We start from the raw sequence: 18,369 nt of genomic DNA on the forward strand, positions 1-18,369 counted from the left end.
TAACGATTCTGCCAGCTCACCACCTAATAATAATGATAATAATTATAATTTCAAATTCTGGCACAAGGCCAGCAATTTCGGAGGAGGGAGAAAACGGAATACATCGTCCCTAGTGTTCAGTTAGTACTTATTATATCGATCCCGAAAGGATGAAAGGCAAATCGACCTCGACAGAGTTTGAACACAGAACGCAAACAGTCGAACAAAGTGCTGCTTGGCATTTTGTTCAGTGCGCTAATCATTCCGACAGCTCGCCTGCTGTTCAACAGGAATTAAAAGAAAAATTGACGTTTAGTAAATGGTCCTCCGTCAGTTTCGACAATGACTACTCGGTTGTTCAATCAACTGAACTTCATGCTTATTGAAATCACGCATATGTGGCTGAGTACTCTGCAGTACTTTTCAGGTACTTCTTAAGAAGAATCAGTGTGACACTGTGTATAAAAGCTTCGCCTTTGAAATACAGGTACAGTCGGGGCCAGATTTATGTTTGCACCAATATGGGCTATAGCTCAGCCCCCACCCCATCTCCTCCAAGATTGGGGGCCCAAAGCATTGGAGGAGTCACCTTTACCTCATAGAAGCCTAAATATTGGAGCTAAAAATTAAAAAAATATATTGACGGCAATCAAATTAATAATGCATCCGAATGCATCCAGCGGTTCTTGAGATATCTTGTCCACGGACAAACAAATAAACGAACACGACTGAAAACAATACCTCCGCCTTCGCGAAGGCGGAGGTAATAACGTATTTAGTTAGTTATTAGCGAAGGAAGCAATATAAGTATCGAATAGAAATCACTATATCCTATGATGTAACTGTACAGTAAGAAAACTACAATCCTGCGATATGAGAAAACATCTCGTATAGTACTAAAAAGCATCATGATAAAGCATCTCGTATAATACTAAAAAAGAACCCTCGCAGGTAAAAGACCCATAGGAGATGCTTTCTCAAGGCGAATATTGCAGTATTACGATGTTCTTGCAGCACATCTACGTTAAGTAGGATACAAAAATTGCTCGCGTATTTAGAGGTGTGCAGTTAAGGGAGGCAACTCTGTGAGCAGTTATAAGTGTGTCACTCTCTAGTGCAAACAAAGATGGCTGCCGCACCGTGTCGTCGAATTCTGGCTCAGGTGAAGGACAAGTTACACAAGACTTCTGTACCGGTTCGGACTTCTGTCACCACGACGACCGGAGCGATGCTGAACAAACCGCCGGTGACTAAATTCAGTATGATCAAAATCATGTCGACAGTTGTGCCGTTTCTCTATTTGGGAGCGAGTGTCAGTCGGAAAGGCGCCGCTTTCTTGGAAGAGAACGATATCTTCGTTCCCGACGACGACGACGACGATTAAAGGAGAAACAGCGACAACAATCACAACAATAATAATAGTAACAGCAGCAATTAATAATAATAATAATAACAACTGAAACAGACTGACGTGGTGATGGTGGAGAGATGGCGTTTGAAACACACCTTTACAAGCCAGAAGAGCAGGGAATGAGGACTAGCAACGGAAGGCATCTAGGCATTCTGTTGCTAGACAGATAAGTAATTTTCTACTTCAGGCAAGAAGTAGAAAAAAAAAAGAAGCCTTAGTGTTACTTTAGTTTATAAAACGTAAATTGCTAACCCTCACTCATGTATATATATATATCAATATATTTGCTTTTTTTGTCTTCCTTCTATACTTGGTAGAATGAGCACACGCACCTTTATAAAAACTTTGTTCGTTTCGTAAATATATACCTGTAAATATATATATATATATATATATATATAGGCGTGCCCACACACAAAAGGCATTTATTTTTTTTTCAGTTGGCAGTGGCTTGTGGCTTGACTAGTTTCCAAAAGTAGTCGTGCCACTTTCACCGTGGTCTCTTATTGAATGTCTGTAATTAAAAACGATACATTCATGCAAATGTGTGTGTTTGTGTGTGTTGTGATGGAAGCAAAATGGATGATGCTTCGATCAAAAGACTCGATCAACAACAACAAAAACAGCAGCAGCGGGGAAAAGAAGAAAATACAGGATGGCCACGACTGGATCGAGATCGAACTGGAACTCTACAACAACAACAATGGAAGAAGCCACACTCGACATGACAACTTCTCGTTTAAACTTGTGTAACTTAGTATTTTTTTTCTTTTTATATGAACGATACTTTTCTTAGTGACATCTTCATTGTATTGTGAACACGCATATAGACACGTGAGAAAATACCTTTATAATAATAATATAATTATATATAATATATATATATATATGGCTGCGTTTTTTTTTGTATCCGTTATTTCGTAGCAAGGTCGTGCTTGGCTGTAAAAAAATTAGCTAATCTTGCAAAAACTACCTGTGCATGCATATAACTGCACACATACATACGTACATACATACATATATATATATATATATATATATATACACAGACACAGACACACATACATATAAAATGTATGTGTGTTTACTGTTATGTAATATATAAATTTATAATGTGGTTGTGTAGAATAACAACTGTTATATATAATTTTTGTATCTTTCTGAAAACAAAAGTATTGTCTCTCTCTCTCTCTCTCTCTCTCTCTCTCTCTCTCTCTCTCTCTCTCTATATATATATATATATATATATATATATATATATATATATATATATCCCCACGTTAGTAGTGTGTACATTCTAGAACTTCTAGAAAGCTTTCTTTTTTCCTTATTATTTGTTGTTTCTGTTTTTCAAATTTATTTTTCAACTTTATCTTTCCTTCTTTTTGTTTTTTACAGCTGATAAATATAAATATTTATCCCGGTTGCATAGTAACCATTTTTTTCTTAATCCATTGATATCTGTGTTTACTTTTTAATCTACCACACCCCCTCCCCCATCGAAAGCTCTTTCAATCACCGTCTAATCTCTCTGGTTGTCTGTCTCTTTTTTAATTTTTTTATCTCTCTCTCTCTAAATATATATTTATATATATACGCCTGTCTTTCTCTGTGCGTGTCTGTCTTTATCTCTTTTTACTATCTGTCTGTCTGTGTGTGTGTCTCTCTCTCTCTCTCTCTAGACCAATAATTCTTAGAATACAATGCCCCTGTCTTGTCTTCTATGAAGCATGTCACGTGCTATCTGTTTACCATTATGTAACAGTATTAGTGATAATTATTTACTATAATTATACTGATTACAGCGATGACGATGCTGTTGGTATTTCGCAGCCAGCAATCGCAGATTCTCAAATACACCTTAATTAGTTATGTATCTCACACTAATTAACCCCACCACCACACACACACACACTGCAACACTCAGCATATCAAAATACACGGTTTGTGTGTCGGGTCGCTCAACTGTGAAATGTCTCACTACTACCATCACTGTTTTTATCACCTACTTTTTTTTTTTCCTTTTTATATGAAATAACCTATTTTCCCCTATCTCAGCTTTATACCACTAACGACCTTGGGGAAAGTTTGAATGCCACAACTTCCAATTTCTGCTCCTTTGATTCCTTTTTTGTTTTCTTCTTGAGGATGGCAGTGAAATCTTTGGCACTTTGCCAAAACTTGATGATGAGGAATACAGGGGAACCCTCACACTATCCCCCAAATCAATTGACTGACGGGGGGGAGAGCATTTCAGCCTACATATTTGTGACATTTTGCCAATGTTAAGAAAGTATTATTATTGAGACACTGGATGAATGAATACACACATATTTAACAATACAACACACATATATACACATCACACACATAAAAATAATATATTAAATATGGCATCTATATGTGTGTGTGTATACATATAAACGTGTGTATGTATGTTTGTTTTTATGTCAAGTTCTAATGAAATCAATTTTACATTAAACTGAAGGAATACTTCATATTTTTTGTTGAGTCTATATGTATTTATTCTCTAACAAGAATAGTGTTGATAAGACATTGAAGTTTTGGCCTGCTTGGCATTCATTGGACTGTCTGATAAAGGCTAAGCAGACCAAAACTTCAAAATCACCATCAACACTATTGTTAAAGATAAAACTATATATATATACCGGAGTAAGCACATAAAATGTGAAACAAGGTGGAAAAAAGAGTACTCAAATACCAGAGGTAGAGTAATATGCTTTATTTAAAAGCAGCAGAAATATAACAAAAGACTGTTACTCTACCTCTGGTATTTGAGTACTCTTTTTTCCACCTTGTTGCACATTTCATGTGCTTACTCCGGTATATATATATATATATAACCCCCTTTTACTCGCACCCACTTATTACACTTGGTATAACACTAGTGTAACAATAATTGGGTACCCTCCCAGCAGTATATTGGATAGATACTATCCCTTAGTGGGTTGAATCCTCAACCCCTAACTCTCTTGGATTATATATATATATATATATATATATATATATATATATATATATATATATATATACTCACACATACACAGATCCACCATCTACATTCACACATACCTGTTTGTATATGTTCGTTAGTGAAAGATTTATATCTCTGGGTTGAGGACTTACTTTAATGTCACAAGTATGGAAAGAAAAAAAATTGACTTACTTATTTGATTCTTTGTGTTCATTTTCATTAAGAAGGACCTCTGTGCCCTCATCTGTAAAGTTGTCAGCATTGTGATCCGGCTTCACATTGAATACACGGGAAGAAAAAGGTAGTCCGCAATAAGGTAGAAGATAAAAAAAGAATTAATTTAATGAATTAGTAATTTCTTTAGTATTTGAAGAGATTTGAAAGAAGGAAAACAATTTAATTTGCTTTGCTGGAAGTTTCTAGATTTCTAAATATGTAATTACTTAATTAATCGAATATCTATTGAAATAATGTAATGAAGAAGCAGTAGCGATATGAACTGTGATATGTTTGTATTATTATTATTATCTTGTGCTGAAGTGGTGTTTGTTGTGCTATGGGATGAAAAATAGATTAACTGCACCAGGCAGTGCTCTTTAATCACAGTATAAAAAAAATATATGTGCATATATATATATATATATATATATCTGCAGATGAGATCTAAGACTGCTCAAGTGATTTGAACTTACTCTCTGAAACCTATGTGTATATATTTTGTATATGAAACCCAAGCAGTCTTATTTGTTTCTTTGCACACACACATTTTTTTATACTGTGATTAAAGGGCTCTACCTACACACACATATACACACAAAATGTTATGAAAATCACTGTGCATTTATATTATTTTAATAAAAATATAACTGCATGGAGACTTTTAAACACACTATATCTCTCTCTATTTCTCCATATATATATAATTTATGTGTGTGGATGTATGTATATCTTACACTGTTTTCATTGGTTTTACTTTTGGTCTTGATCAGTTGTCTTATTCCTCTGCTTTAATTACAAAAGTGTAGACTGGATTCGAACTAGCAATCTTTACTCTTGTACTAAAAGTAACAACATTCCTATTCACTCAGCCACTGACACATGTATAGTGTTATTACTTTTAGTTTATAAGCTAAAGTTCCAAGTTCATATCAACCCTGGTTCTATTGTGCACACCCAGGCAGGAACAAGACTCCTGATGACAACTGAAATTTACTGATATATATATATATATATATATATCATTATTGCAAGATTTCTTACTTGCAATAATGAATATTATTAGTGTGACAGAGTTTAATCTATTTAACAGCTTATCTTGGACATTTAAAATGTGTATGCATTTGGATGTACATAAGAGGGAATAAAGAATGTACTCTATACATGTAGTAGAGTAGGGTAAATAGTACTCTACACAAAATGTAGTTCTATGCATGTGGTAGATGTCATACATTTATTCAAAACTGAGACTTCACTCTGTTGTCTATTTTGAGTCTCTTATTACCATCATGTCCTTAAGTCACATTGAGGAACTTAACTGGAAACTTATATATAAATAAATGTGTATGTATATTTATGTATTCATTATTAGTGATGGAAGTGACATTAGTTAAAAATAGCGTTCTGTATATCATACTTAACACAGATACATGTTGAAAGCCTGGAAATTGCTGCTGTATTTGACTCGCCAAAGCAGATCTTATGGCTATATAAGTGTTAAAAGAAACAACAACAAAAAACAAAGAAATATATCAGTCACAAAAGACAGCACCAGTGACCGCGATGGTCACTGGTGCTGTGTGGTTTTTAATGCTATATGGCTATAAGAGATGCCATTTAAAACGAATACTGCAGTTTATCTGGGTATATATCTGCATTAAGTATTGTATACAGAATGATATATATATATATATATATATATATATATATATATATCATCATTTAATCATATATATATATATAAACATACATACATATACACACACACATGATTATGCCAATATGAGAGGCAGAGCGAAGTAGAATGTTTATATTATTTTATCAGACCTGGGCAACTCCATCACTGACCTAAGAAGCCAACAGTTTCTTGCAAACTTATTGAGTAGTTTGATTAGTGTGTTTTGCATGAAACTCTTGGCCCCTGAATCACTGCTGTAGTTTCTCAGCAATATGTAAAATTATATATGTGTTTGTTCAAAATATTTATCTCTGCTCTTCTCGATGCCACCCAGCTCTAAACTGCACCACTTCAGTTTATAATTCTAAATTCAAGCATGACCATCACTAGATCATATCTGCTTCACTTCTAATTTTACTCACTGTCCCTTCATTATTTCTGTAGACTTTTTGAAAACTAAATTTTTCTTGACTCTTCAGCATCCAGATTATTCTATCAGATGTAATGCTTATGTATTCACATTGTTTTGAACTGATCATGACTTTGATGATGTAATTGTTTAATTTTAGAATGACATTATCATGTAGGTGTGAGAGGCTGCATCTGGCCAGTTTGAATTTAAAACGAGTAGAAGATTTGGGCCTGATATGGCTAGTTTAAATACTAAAGGGTTAATTTTAGCAACATCTTTTATACAACAAAGACCTTTATTACACCTATAATTCTTATGAAGGGATTACATGTATTACCTATATTCCTTCATAATAATTACAGGTGTTTACTATACAGAACAGCTTGTGTTTATAACTCCTCTATACTACATCCTCTGTATTACTCTTGAAAGAGTACAATTTTTGAGGTACTCTCGTATAGAACAGCTTGTGCACATCACTCTTGTATCACACAACATCTGTATATAACTCCTATAAAACTCTGGCTCTGTAACACTCTTATACAGTATAATCACTGAGTATCTTTTTTCTGTACTGCACAGTTTCTCTATGTATCCTTCCTGTACAGATCAGCACTTGTGTATATCAGTCTTGTACCATTCAACATCTGTCTATATATATCCTTTAAAACAATAATTCTGTGGCGCACTTATACAATACAATCTCTGAGTATCTTTCCTGTACGGCACACTGTCTCTGTGTATCCTTCCTGTGCAGCGTAGTGTCTCTGTTAAGTTGTGTTGCTTACTCTTCGCACCAGCTTCTGTGTCACAATACTGTTCTACATCAAAACACACACACACACACACCTTCGTTTACCTTTTGGCTCTCACAGAAACCCCTTGTCCTCTGCACCAGTACTGCTATCTATTTGTACTGTGAGGGTTAGCACAGCGGTCCCTAACCTCTTGCACCACAGACTGGTTTCATGCGAGACAAATTTTTCCACAGACTGGGGAGATCACATGCATAACAAAACACAATAAAGCATATAATATATAATCTAATTATTACATATACATTATATATATATAATACATATGTAATGCAAAAACATGCTGCAGACTGCGATAGTCTATAAAATAGAGTAAAATCTTAAAATTTATTCTTTCTCTGCAGCCCAGTATCAAAATGATCCCTGTGCTGGTCTGCACTTAGAGGATGACATTTATTATATATAGAGAAGGGATGGTTGTTTATTCATTAGATGTGTTGCTGCTGATGCCTATGATGATGATAACGATGGTGGTGGTGGTGATGGTGACTAATGGTTGTGGTATTGAATGACATCACTGAAGATTTTTGGGAGTGACACTTAGCTGTAATTGTCCAGATTATTTGCTTGGTTTGTTTTAGTTACTTTCTCGTGATGTGGATGAAATTTCATGCTTCAGTCGTGCTAAAACACGCACACACACACACACACACATAGAGCTTTGCAGTTGTTTGCAATTACACAAAATGGTTGGTGGATTAAATTGGCAGACATAGTTTTAGGCCAAGATGCTGTGGCATTTCCTCTGGCTCTTTGCAATCTGAGTTCAAACTATATATATATATATATATACATATCTATGTGTTCATGTATATATATATATGTATACACACACACATATAATACGCAGATATAGTTACATATATAATGTTCATATCCATTTTCTGATACTTAATCACAGTACACATATGCGCATTTGTACACACACGCATTTATACATACACGCATTTATACATACATACATGCATTTATACATACATACACGCATTTATACATGCATACACGCATTTATACATACATACATATATAATCTGTACTAATGTGAATTTCAATATGAATCTCATTTTCTTTTCTTTTTTGTTTCTCAAGTAATGCTTACAAATGTACTTGTTATTGATAATGCATACATACATATATATATGTACACACACACACACATGCATACAAATACACTCCCCCCTCTCTCTTTCCTACTCATGAAGGAGCTTCCCCCCCCCCCAGTCCTTTCACCACCACTCTGTAGATACAACATGAAAGAAGGACACACAAATATATATATATATATATACACGTGTGTGTATACACATTTGACAGCAACCTTTTTTAAGTCATTGAGGTAGACTGTTGGTCATTCAAGCTTCTAGAAGCAACAGCTAAATCTCACTCAAATCATGCTATAACTGTTTTAAAACGGGAAGGACACACGGGATAATCTAAAACAGAAAATGGGATGACCTTGGCCAGAGAACCTTTGACTATATGTCTGCTTGGTCAGAGCTGACCTGGGGTTAAATAACTACAACACCCTTGAATGTTAACTGTGTCTGTTTTAGATTCTTAGTTCATACCAAAACAACGGACTGCAGTTAAGACTCGTGTCTTCTGTTCTATGATTCTAGACCAACCTGCTGTTAGTTAGTGCTGGTTGCTTTATGTTTGTTGTTGTTGTTGTTGTTGTTGTTTCTTACCCAGACCAACCCTGATTGTGCAGACCAGTTTGTCAAAAGTGCTTCAACCAGGACCATTCTATCCAACTCCCCGCAGGGGGCAGAGAATCACCTAGCTCTACTTTATCTAATGTATCCTTCTCGAAGACAGTCATATGTGGTTCGAGACAGATTTACCTCATTATAACTGCTATTTGTTGGTGTTTACTTAAGAACATTGGTTAGTTCTGTCCATTTATTTAACATTCCAGAATCTTAGCAGCATCGAAGCAGAATATCAAACCTGTTCACTGTCATAGAAGTGGGACTTATTTATTTAATTTGTGTCCTTTAAAAACCCTACCACTTCACCTCTTCCCAAGCTTGGGCAATAACTTATCTTCTTAAAATCTGGGGGAAAAACAATTACGCAATGGTTGTTGTTTGGCCAAAGGTTCTTACCTAGGTTTAATTGTGGTTTTAGGATCAAAATGTTGGGGCACCCCTCCACCTTTGATTTTCTTTTTTTCTTTTTTTAAACCATTTTCCTTTGGGTGTAAGTTCAAGGTCTTTGTTTGTTGACCAATTTTAGAGGTTGCTAACAATGACCTTATTCTACTTGCACTTTGCTCTTCAAGAAACTTGGTCTTGGTTACTAGTGCCACAACCATTTTAAGGGCATTTTTTTCCCAGCTATATGAATATATATATATATATGTGTGTGTGGGTGTATGTGTGCACACCTATATATATATATATATGTATGTATGATCATATATAAAATGTATGATTATTTTTTTCATACATAAACATAAAAGCACTTATGTGCATGTATGTGTGTGGCTACAAAGAAACACTCTGAGACTTCATGCAGTTGTCATCATGCTGAGATGTCTGCACTCATCCCCTGTCACCTGCCGATCAATGCAGCCATTTCAGTGAGTGCTTGACTAGCTGTGTGAATGGAAACAAAAAACTTATTGAATGAGGGAGTTTGTTGCTTCATACATACTATATAAACAAAGCCATTCTGTCTATGCTTGCATGGTTAGAATGGATTTGAAAATGAACCGGGGGTTAAATAAAAAAAAAAAGAAGACAAATCAAAGGTTTTTTTCCCCCCTTGACCCCATGACTTTTGATTTTCTCATCACTGAGATTTGTTATGCCAGAAATAAATTGAGGTGGGTGTAACTGGTAGGGCTTTAAAACTACGTTCAGAATACATATTTGATACAGGGTGGGGGTAGGTTATAGAATACGCTATCATGTCAGTTGTTAAATGCATGTCAGAAGTACCCTTTATCTGATGGCTTCTGCAGTTTCTGTTCATTTCCATTTTCACACACAAAGCACAAGAAGATTCTTACCCAAGGTGATCGAGTCCAAAGTATCATCACAATTGCAAAGCAAGTGTCTTAAGCATCTGACCCCAATGTACAAGCGCATGTGCACACGGGCATTACACACACCACCATATACATGTCTAAATATCACAACAAAGATCTCACATGTTTCGGCGTCATATCTACTAAAATGTCAACATAAGCCACTTTACAAAACGAATCCGATATATAAAGTATAGCTAAGTGGCAACAAACACTCGCAACAGTAATTTCTGTTGTGTAGGCATGTTTAGTTAAATAAGTGGAACTTCACTTGCATATAACAATAGTTTCCTCATACATTTTGAATAGTTAGATCAGCAACTAGATGTAGATATTTCCAGGTCGAACAGGCCCAAGCTGTACTATCTGTCACAAGGGCTAAAGAATACTTTTAAGCTGAAACTCTATATCTCGGATATCTTGAGCACTGTCATCTGTTGTGTAGAGCACTTAGCACTTTTTGATAAAAAGCTATTCATGGAACTCTTGGCACTTGAGCCACTCTTTTAACTTCTTAACTAGTCATGTGTGTACACACACACACATATTAATGTTTGCTTTTATGTTCAGTTATGATAAAAACAATTGTTCATTAATCTGATGGGGTACTCTATGCTTTTGTAGAGTTCAAGTTTATTTTCTTAAACAAGATGTTGTTGACAGTGACTTCAAAGTTTTGGCTGGCTAAGTCATCCTCAGACTCTAATGCATTGCAGTTTGATGATGGCTTAGCTGGCCAAAGCTTTGAAGTCAATGTCAACAACATTCTTGCTTAAGGATAATATATATATATATATACACACACACACACACACACACACACACACACACACATGTATTGTGTTTTTCCAGTTTGTTCATTTGTTCCACTAAGCACTTGTATCTTATACACACATACATACACAGAAGCTTGTGGCTGTTTGTTTAAGATGTTTGATTTGCACTCACATGATTTTGGGGTTAGATCGTTTTGGATGGCACCTTGGGCGAACGTCTTCTACTCTAGCCTTGGGCTGACCAATGCCTTGAGAGTGAAATAAAGTACCTGCCTTGAAGGCGAGGATTGACATCAGGAAGGGCATCAGGCCGTAGAATACTCCCTCATGAATTCTTGTCCAACTCATATCAGCATGGGGAAAACAGTCATGATGAAGACACTATAAACATACATGTATGTGTATATATATATATATATATATACATATGTATAAACAAAATTATATGTACATACATGCATTCACACACACATACATACACATTCACACACACATTTGTGTCTATGTAAACCCACATAAATAATTTTGATTATGTGTATGCGCCTGTATGCAAATACACCCCATTTCACACACCTACATAAGAGGGAATTTAATAAAAATGATTTTAAAAATTACATAAAGAAACTATTACTGGTAATATTTTCTTCGTATAATTTAAAAAACCATTTTTATTAAATCATCTCTTAAATTCAAATGCCTTAGACTTACTTCTGTGCTATTTCCACCTCCATCTTTTATTTATATATATAATCCACATAATTCAGTGTATTTTTAGTTTTGAAATCCTGTGGCACAAACTTTTACTGATAACAGCTTTTTGCAGTAACTCTAACTTCACAGACCATCAGGTGACAATTTTCAGAGATCACAGCACACACTGCTACCACAACATGACCATCATTCTTGGTGGAAAGCTTCAAACCTAGCTTCATCTTTTGTGGTGGTTCTTCCCAATCCAAAAATGCTGGTACCACTTTTGACATTGCATACACCTCCAAAAGTTTTCCCCGTAGGCACGCTGCAGCATTAGACAAGTTTCCATAAGAAGATTCTTTTCCCCTAATTTCGAATGAAATTTCATTAGAAACAAATTAGTCTTTTAAATCTTTCCCTTAACTACTTGCAACAAATCGCCATATATATATATATATATATAAATTTAAATTTAGTTAGAGACATTAGATATGTAGATATATCTGCAAGTATATGTGAATACATACATAAACGTATGCATACCTACAGATTTCTTTATTATTCTCATATATATATATATGTAGGTAGATAGATAGAAATATTGATACATAGATGTGTAGGTAATAAAGCATATATGAATAAATACACAAAGCCTGTATCTATATACTCAGATTATTCTTGCTTTCTCTCATATTAATAAATATTTAAACAGCTAGACAGGCATACATAGATTTCTCTAAAAGCACATCCTATCACCCTTAAAACACTGCTTCCTACTTCAAGAGTTAATGTTTCCGAAAAACAAAACAATAAAAGATGGTAATTGCTTGTAGTATTTTTGTTATTTTGTGTGTGTTTTTTTAAAATTCATTATGGCTTTTTTTCCTTTAAGTATTCTTTGTTTTATTGTGGAAATACTGCTATTAATCCATTGTTCGGTTCTCCCCCCCCCCTCCGGCCCATTTTTTTTCTGCTTATGTTTTCTATCCATTTCATTGTTTCATTGTTCAATGGAATATATACGTATGTGTATATATGTATATATATATATATATATATACACATACATACATATCTATATATATATATATATATATATATATATATATATATATATATATATATATACACACACACACACACACACGTATATATACTTATACATAGATATGCACACACACACACACACACCACATTGGGTTGTTGGATAAATTTGTTGGTTTTTTTGGGGGGGTCCACTTGACATTTCATTTTCATGTGTGAAAAGAGATAAAATCTATTGAAATTGAAAAAAAAAAAAATAAAGAAAAGTTGTAGAAGAAGACGAGAGCGACACAATAAAAGCCCCATGACATATAAGAAAATTGTTTTTCATGTTAATTCAAACAATATTGGAAATTAACAGGGAAAAAAAATTAATGAATTTATCTGAGAAACTCAAAAATTTGACAAAATCTAGACCTCTCTCTCTCTCACTTTCTCCTTTTTTTTCTTCCCTTTCTCTAACTTTCTCACTTCCACCATATGTTAATTAACGTTAATTTCAAATTAAGGCAACAACCTGGCAGAATTGTTAACATGCTGGGCAAAATGCCTAGTGGCATTTCGTCTGTCTTGACATTCTGAGTTCAAATTCCATCAGGGTCGACTTTGCCTTTTATCCTTTCGGGGTCGATAAAATAAGTACCAGTTGAGTACTGGGGTCAATGTAATCGACTTAACCCATACCTTGAATATTAATTACAAATTGTTAATAATATTGTTTATTGTATCTTCCCCCCCCCCCCCCCCACTGTTTGTTTTCACTTTGTTCTTTAATATTGTTTTTAAAAAAAATTAACACTGAAAAACTGACATTTTGTTCCTCTTTCTGACTTAAATAAAGTATTTACTACTTGTTCTATTGGCTTTGGATTGTTATTATTATTATTATTATTATTATTATTATTATTATTATTATTATTATTATTATTATTATTATTATTATTATTATTATTGTTGTTGTTGTTGTTATAATTGTAGTTATCATTTTTATTTCAAGGATCATCACCTCTGCCTTAGTGAAGGTGGAGGTATTGTTTTCAGTTGTGTTTGTTTGTTTGTCTATGGACAAGATATCTCAAGAATTGCTGGATGGAATTGGTTGAAACTTACAGAAATGTTTGGTCTTGTGACTGGCACGAACTGATTAGATTTTGGGATCAATCCAGTACCAGACAAGGATTCTGGATTATTTTACCTGTCTTTTTACTAAACTTTTGAGAGTGGTCGGGTTCATTTTCAGTATTCTCTTTTGTGAGAGCAGTCAAGTTTATTTCAGATATTCTCATTTTAAAAATCATCTCTGGCTAATCGTTATATGTTACGATTCCGTATTGCTACTGTTTACATCTCTGTCAGAGATTTGATATAGCTTATTTCCCCTTTTTTTGTAAAAAAAGAAAATCACTTCACCTGTGCATCAAAAAACTGTCCTCAAATGTGGGACTACACAGATCAAACTAGCTTGACCTTGAACAGACTGACAATACACAAGCAGCAGATCCGGGATTCCATGACCAGGAAAATTCCCATAAGCAAGCACTTAGATCAATGCCCTCACAGGCATAGATCTAAAATATCAAATTTTCCCTCTCGGTCAATGCACTGAAAACACTTCAACCCAATTCCACTTGAATAAAGACAGCAGGCTCAGTAAAAAATATAAACAGCAGCTAAATATCCTTTAATAACACACGAGAAAGAGAAAACCCGATTTTTCCACGGAAAATGACCAGAGACAATAAATATAATTCAAAAGCCTTAACAAGCTCCCGCAGGGATTCAAAACCCAGACACACACATGTATCTATATACACCAGGCTTCTTTCCTCACTCGTGTCATTATCGAACCAAGAGTTTAACTACGGTCTGTCCATAGCACTTACTTAGCGTTACGTGCCACTCTTTGGGTCTTCTAGATCCCAATACCTCTCATATATATAAATATATATACATACATACACACACACCCACATATATATATATATGATTTTTGTATTATATATACACACATGTATGTGTGTGAGTATGTATATATATGTGCGTGTGTGTATACTCATCTGAACCTAGATAAAAGTGCAGATATATTGCTTTGTAATAATAATGTTTGATAAACACAGCTTAACTCACTATTCGTTTATCAAACGTGACTGATAATAGTACATGACTCGAATGACTAAACAAAGTTTCTGTGAGAGTGGAATAAAGACTTACCAACCCACACAACTACCCAGCCATTCATCCACTTATACACATGTATGTATATATGTACGTATATGTATATATATATATATATCATCATCATCATCATCATCGTTTAACGTCCGCTTTCCATGCTAGCATGGGTTGGACGATTTGACTGAGGACTGGTGAAACCGGATGGCAACACCAGGCTCCAATCTAATTTGGCAGAGTTTCTACAGCTGGATGCCCTTCCTAACGCCAACCACTCAGAGAGCGTAGTGGGTGCTTTTACGTGTCACCCGCACGAAAACGGCCACGCTCGAAATGGTGTCTTTTATGTGCCACCCGCACAAGCCAGTCCAGGGGCACTGGCAACGATCTTACTTGGCTTACCGGGTCTTCTCACGCACATATATATATATGTGTGTGTGTGTATATATATATATATATATATATATATATATATGCGAGTAAAAATAAATACAAAAAAGGTGGGGTTTTTTGTATGATTGTGTATAGAGGAATATATTATTTTGCTTAAAAGAGTTCCAACACTGTCTGTTTTTTATGTTTTATTTATATTCCTGCAGAACTAATGTGGGGTATAGAATATGGAATATACAATATATAATATAATATACAATATAAAATAAAATAAAATAAAAATGGATGGCACCATGAAAGAAAGTATTGAATGTAGATGAAATATTGAGTGTTCAATATAAAGGATCAAATATATAAATATATAAATATAAATATATATATATATAAAGGCGACTCGAGTTTCAGGGCTATTTCCCTTCGTCATGGCTGGTATGACGTGCGGGTGGCACATGAGATGCACCATTTTGAGCGTGGCCGTTGCCAGTACCGCCTGACTGGCTCCCGTAGGATTTTCAAGTGAGATCGTTGCCAGTGCCCCTGGACTGGTTTGTGCGGGTGGCACATAAGACACCATTATATATATATATATATATATATACAGATGTGTGAAATACTGCTGATGAAGCAATACACCATATATGACTACTTCTGTTGTAAGTACTTATAATGATGATAATGATGATGATCATCATCATCATTTATTGCACGGAATATTTGTGGCAGATTTTCCATAGCCAGATGCTTTTCCTGCTGCCAATCTTTACCTGTTTTCCAAGTAAAGTAATATTTTCCAATGACCAAACATTTTTTTACCACAGAAGATTGGAAACGAAGGACACCACTTGCATGCTGGTGACACTCGTTTAAAATTTGTCACATAAAGTCAAGGCAAGGAGACAGTACCATATATACACATATATCCATACATATACATACACATATATACATACATACAAATATATACATGCACATATATACATACACACATAAATATGGCCGTTGCCAGTACCGCCTGACTGGCTCCCGTAGGATTTTCGAGTGAGATCGTTGCCAGTGCCCCTGGACTGGCTTGTGCGGGTGGCACATAAAAGACACCATTTCGAGCGTGGCCGTTTTCGTGCGGGTGACACGTAAACGCACCCACTACACTCTCTGAGTGGTTGGCATTAGGAAGGGCATCCAGCTGTAGAAACTCTGCCAAATTAGATTGGAGCCTGGTGTTGCCATCCGGTTTCACCAGTCCTCAGTCAAATCGTCCAACCCATGCTAGCATGGAAAGCGGACGTTAAACGATGATGATGATGATGATGATTATATATATATATATATATATATATATATATATATATATATGATGGACTCTCCTGTTGTTAGACGATATATGAGGGTTCCCCAATTTCTTACTGAACAACCACACAGGAGAGAAAGTTGTGGTGAAAGAGTACTCTAGCATGGCCACAGTCAAGTGACTGAAATAAGTAAAAGAGTAAAAGAATACATGTTTTTAGTAGTACATAAAAACATGTATTGTGTCTGTTCTATATCCGTCGAATGTAAATGATGTACCTAATTCCTCATCTCTTAAATATAGAACTGTATTATCTAATCGGTACGGAACCGACATTAGACTTCAATGGAGACATTTAGAGAAACTCCATCAAAACCTAGCTAAAAGTGTTAGCAACAAACAAGATGAGGACAAATATCCGTCAACTGTAAATAACGTATGTATTGTGTCTATTAGATAATATATATATTCTTTTAGTTGTTTCAGCCATTTGGCTGTGACCATGCTGGAGCACCGCCTTTAGTCGAGCAAACCGACCCCAGGACTTATTCTTTGTAAGCCTAGTACTTATTCTATTGGTCTCTTTTGCTGAACCGCTAAGTTATGGGGGATGTAAACACACTTCCCTTGGTTGTCAAGTGATAGTGTGGGGACAAACATATACACACACATACATATATATATATGACAGGCTTGTTTCAGTTTACCAAATCATAATGCTTTGGTCGGCCCAAGACCATAGTAGAAGACAAGGTGCCATGCAGTGGAACTGAACCTGGAACCATGTGGTTGGTAAGCAAGCTACTTACCCCACAGTCACTCCTGCACCTATTGAATAATTTGTCACCACTTTTCTTAACCATGTATAACACAATTGAATACAGTGTCTTCTCCTATTCAATCCATCCCACCATTTTAAACTCTTTAACTCTCTTGTTTCCCTAACATTGCCTCCCTTAGTCTCTTCCCCAAAACCCTTTCTCAACAATAAACCTATGCAACTCCAAGGAGAACAGTTGTCTTGGACCCTGAGGGACCATCCGACTTACGCTGGCAGGGCAAGCAGACTGCCCTACATCATCACTGGGTGCTTGTACTTGTGGTGGCATTTACCTGGGGTAGGTTGAGCCAGCTCTGACCAACAAGTTCACCATGTCCCTCGGTGGCTGCAGTCAAAGCTGTCATAGGTCCTAATGTTCCAGCAAGCAAAGTAATGCTTCTGCTCATGGCTCGAAAATCCAGGTTGCACATTTGACAAATTCCCTACAGAGAAAACAAGTGTTTCAGATAGTGCAGATGCTGTAGCCATAGTTGTCATTGGCCGTTGAGGTGTAGAGTTCATGTTTGGAGATTCAGTGGGAAAAAAAGCTTCATATGTGGTCCCCTGCTCATCATCGGGGTCCATCTACTGAACCCCTGCCATTTCTATTACAGCTTTGTCTTTCCACCCTCTCCTTCACATT

The 18,369-nt window shown here is 35.4% G+C and overlaps 3 protein-coding genes across 4 annotated transcripts in view; 2 read left to right on the top strand and 1 right to left on the bottom strand.

Moving 5' to 3' along the window:
- LOC106880766 (isoleucine--tRNA ligase, mitochondrial) overlaps nucleotides 1-18,369 on the top strand; it is a 110,368-nt gene that overhangs the window by 64,204 nt on the left and 27,795 nt on the right. The window lies entirely within an intron of this gene.
- Nucleotides 1-18,369, bottom strand: part of LOC106880787 (glutathione hydrolase 1 proenzyme) — an 88,028-nt gene that overhangs the window by 62,870 nt on the left and 6,789 nt on the right. For both annotated transcript variants that reach the window (XM_089341050.1, XM_089341049.1), the window contains exon 2: nucleotides 4,578-4,657. In XM_089341050.1, the coding sequence (XP_089197176.1) occupies nucleotides 4,578-4,657 (80 nt within the window). The remainder of the gene's footprint in view (nucleotides 1-4,577; nucleotides 4,658-18,369) is intronic.
- LOC149131263 (essential MCU regulator, mitochondrial-like) lies at nucleotides 1,047-13,910 on the top strand. The gene has a single exon (XM_089341055.1). The coding sequence runs from the start codon at nucleotides 1,106-1,108 to the stop codon at nucleotides 1,361-1,363; it is 258 nt and encodes an 85-aa protein (XP_089197181.1). The 5' UTR covers nucleotides 1,047-1,105; the 3' UTR covers nucleotides 1,364-13,910.

Source organism: Octopus bimaculoides, chromosome 24 (genome assembly GCF_046866305.1).
Source record: "Octopus bimaculoides isolate indiv1 chromosome 24, ASM4686630v1, whole genome shotgun sequence".
In the NCBI taxonomy this organism is placed as follows: domain Eukaryota; kingdom Metazoa; phylum Mollusca; class Cephalopoda; order Octopoda; family Octopodidae; genus Octopus; species Octopus bimaculoides.

Bases quoted from the DNA above. Each gene is read 5' to 3' on its own strand.
- LOC149131263 (XM_089341055.1), top strand. From the start codon at position 1,106: ATGGCTGCCGCACCGTGTCGTCGAATTCTGGCTCAGGTGAAGGACAAG.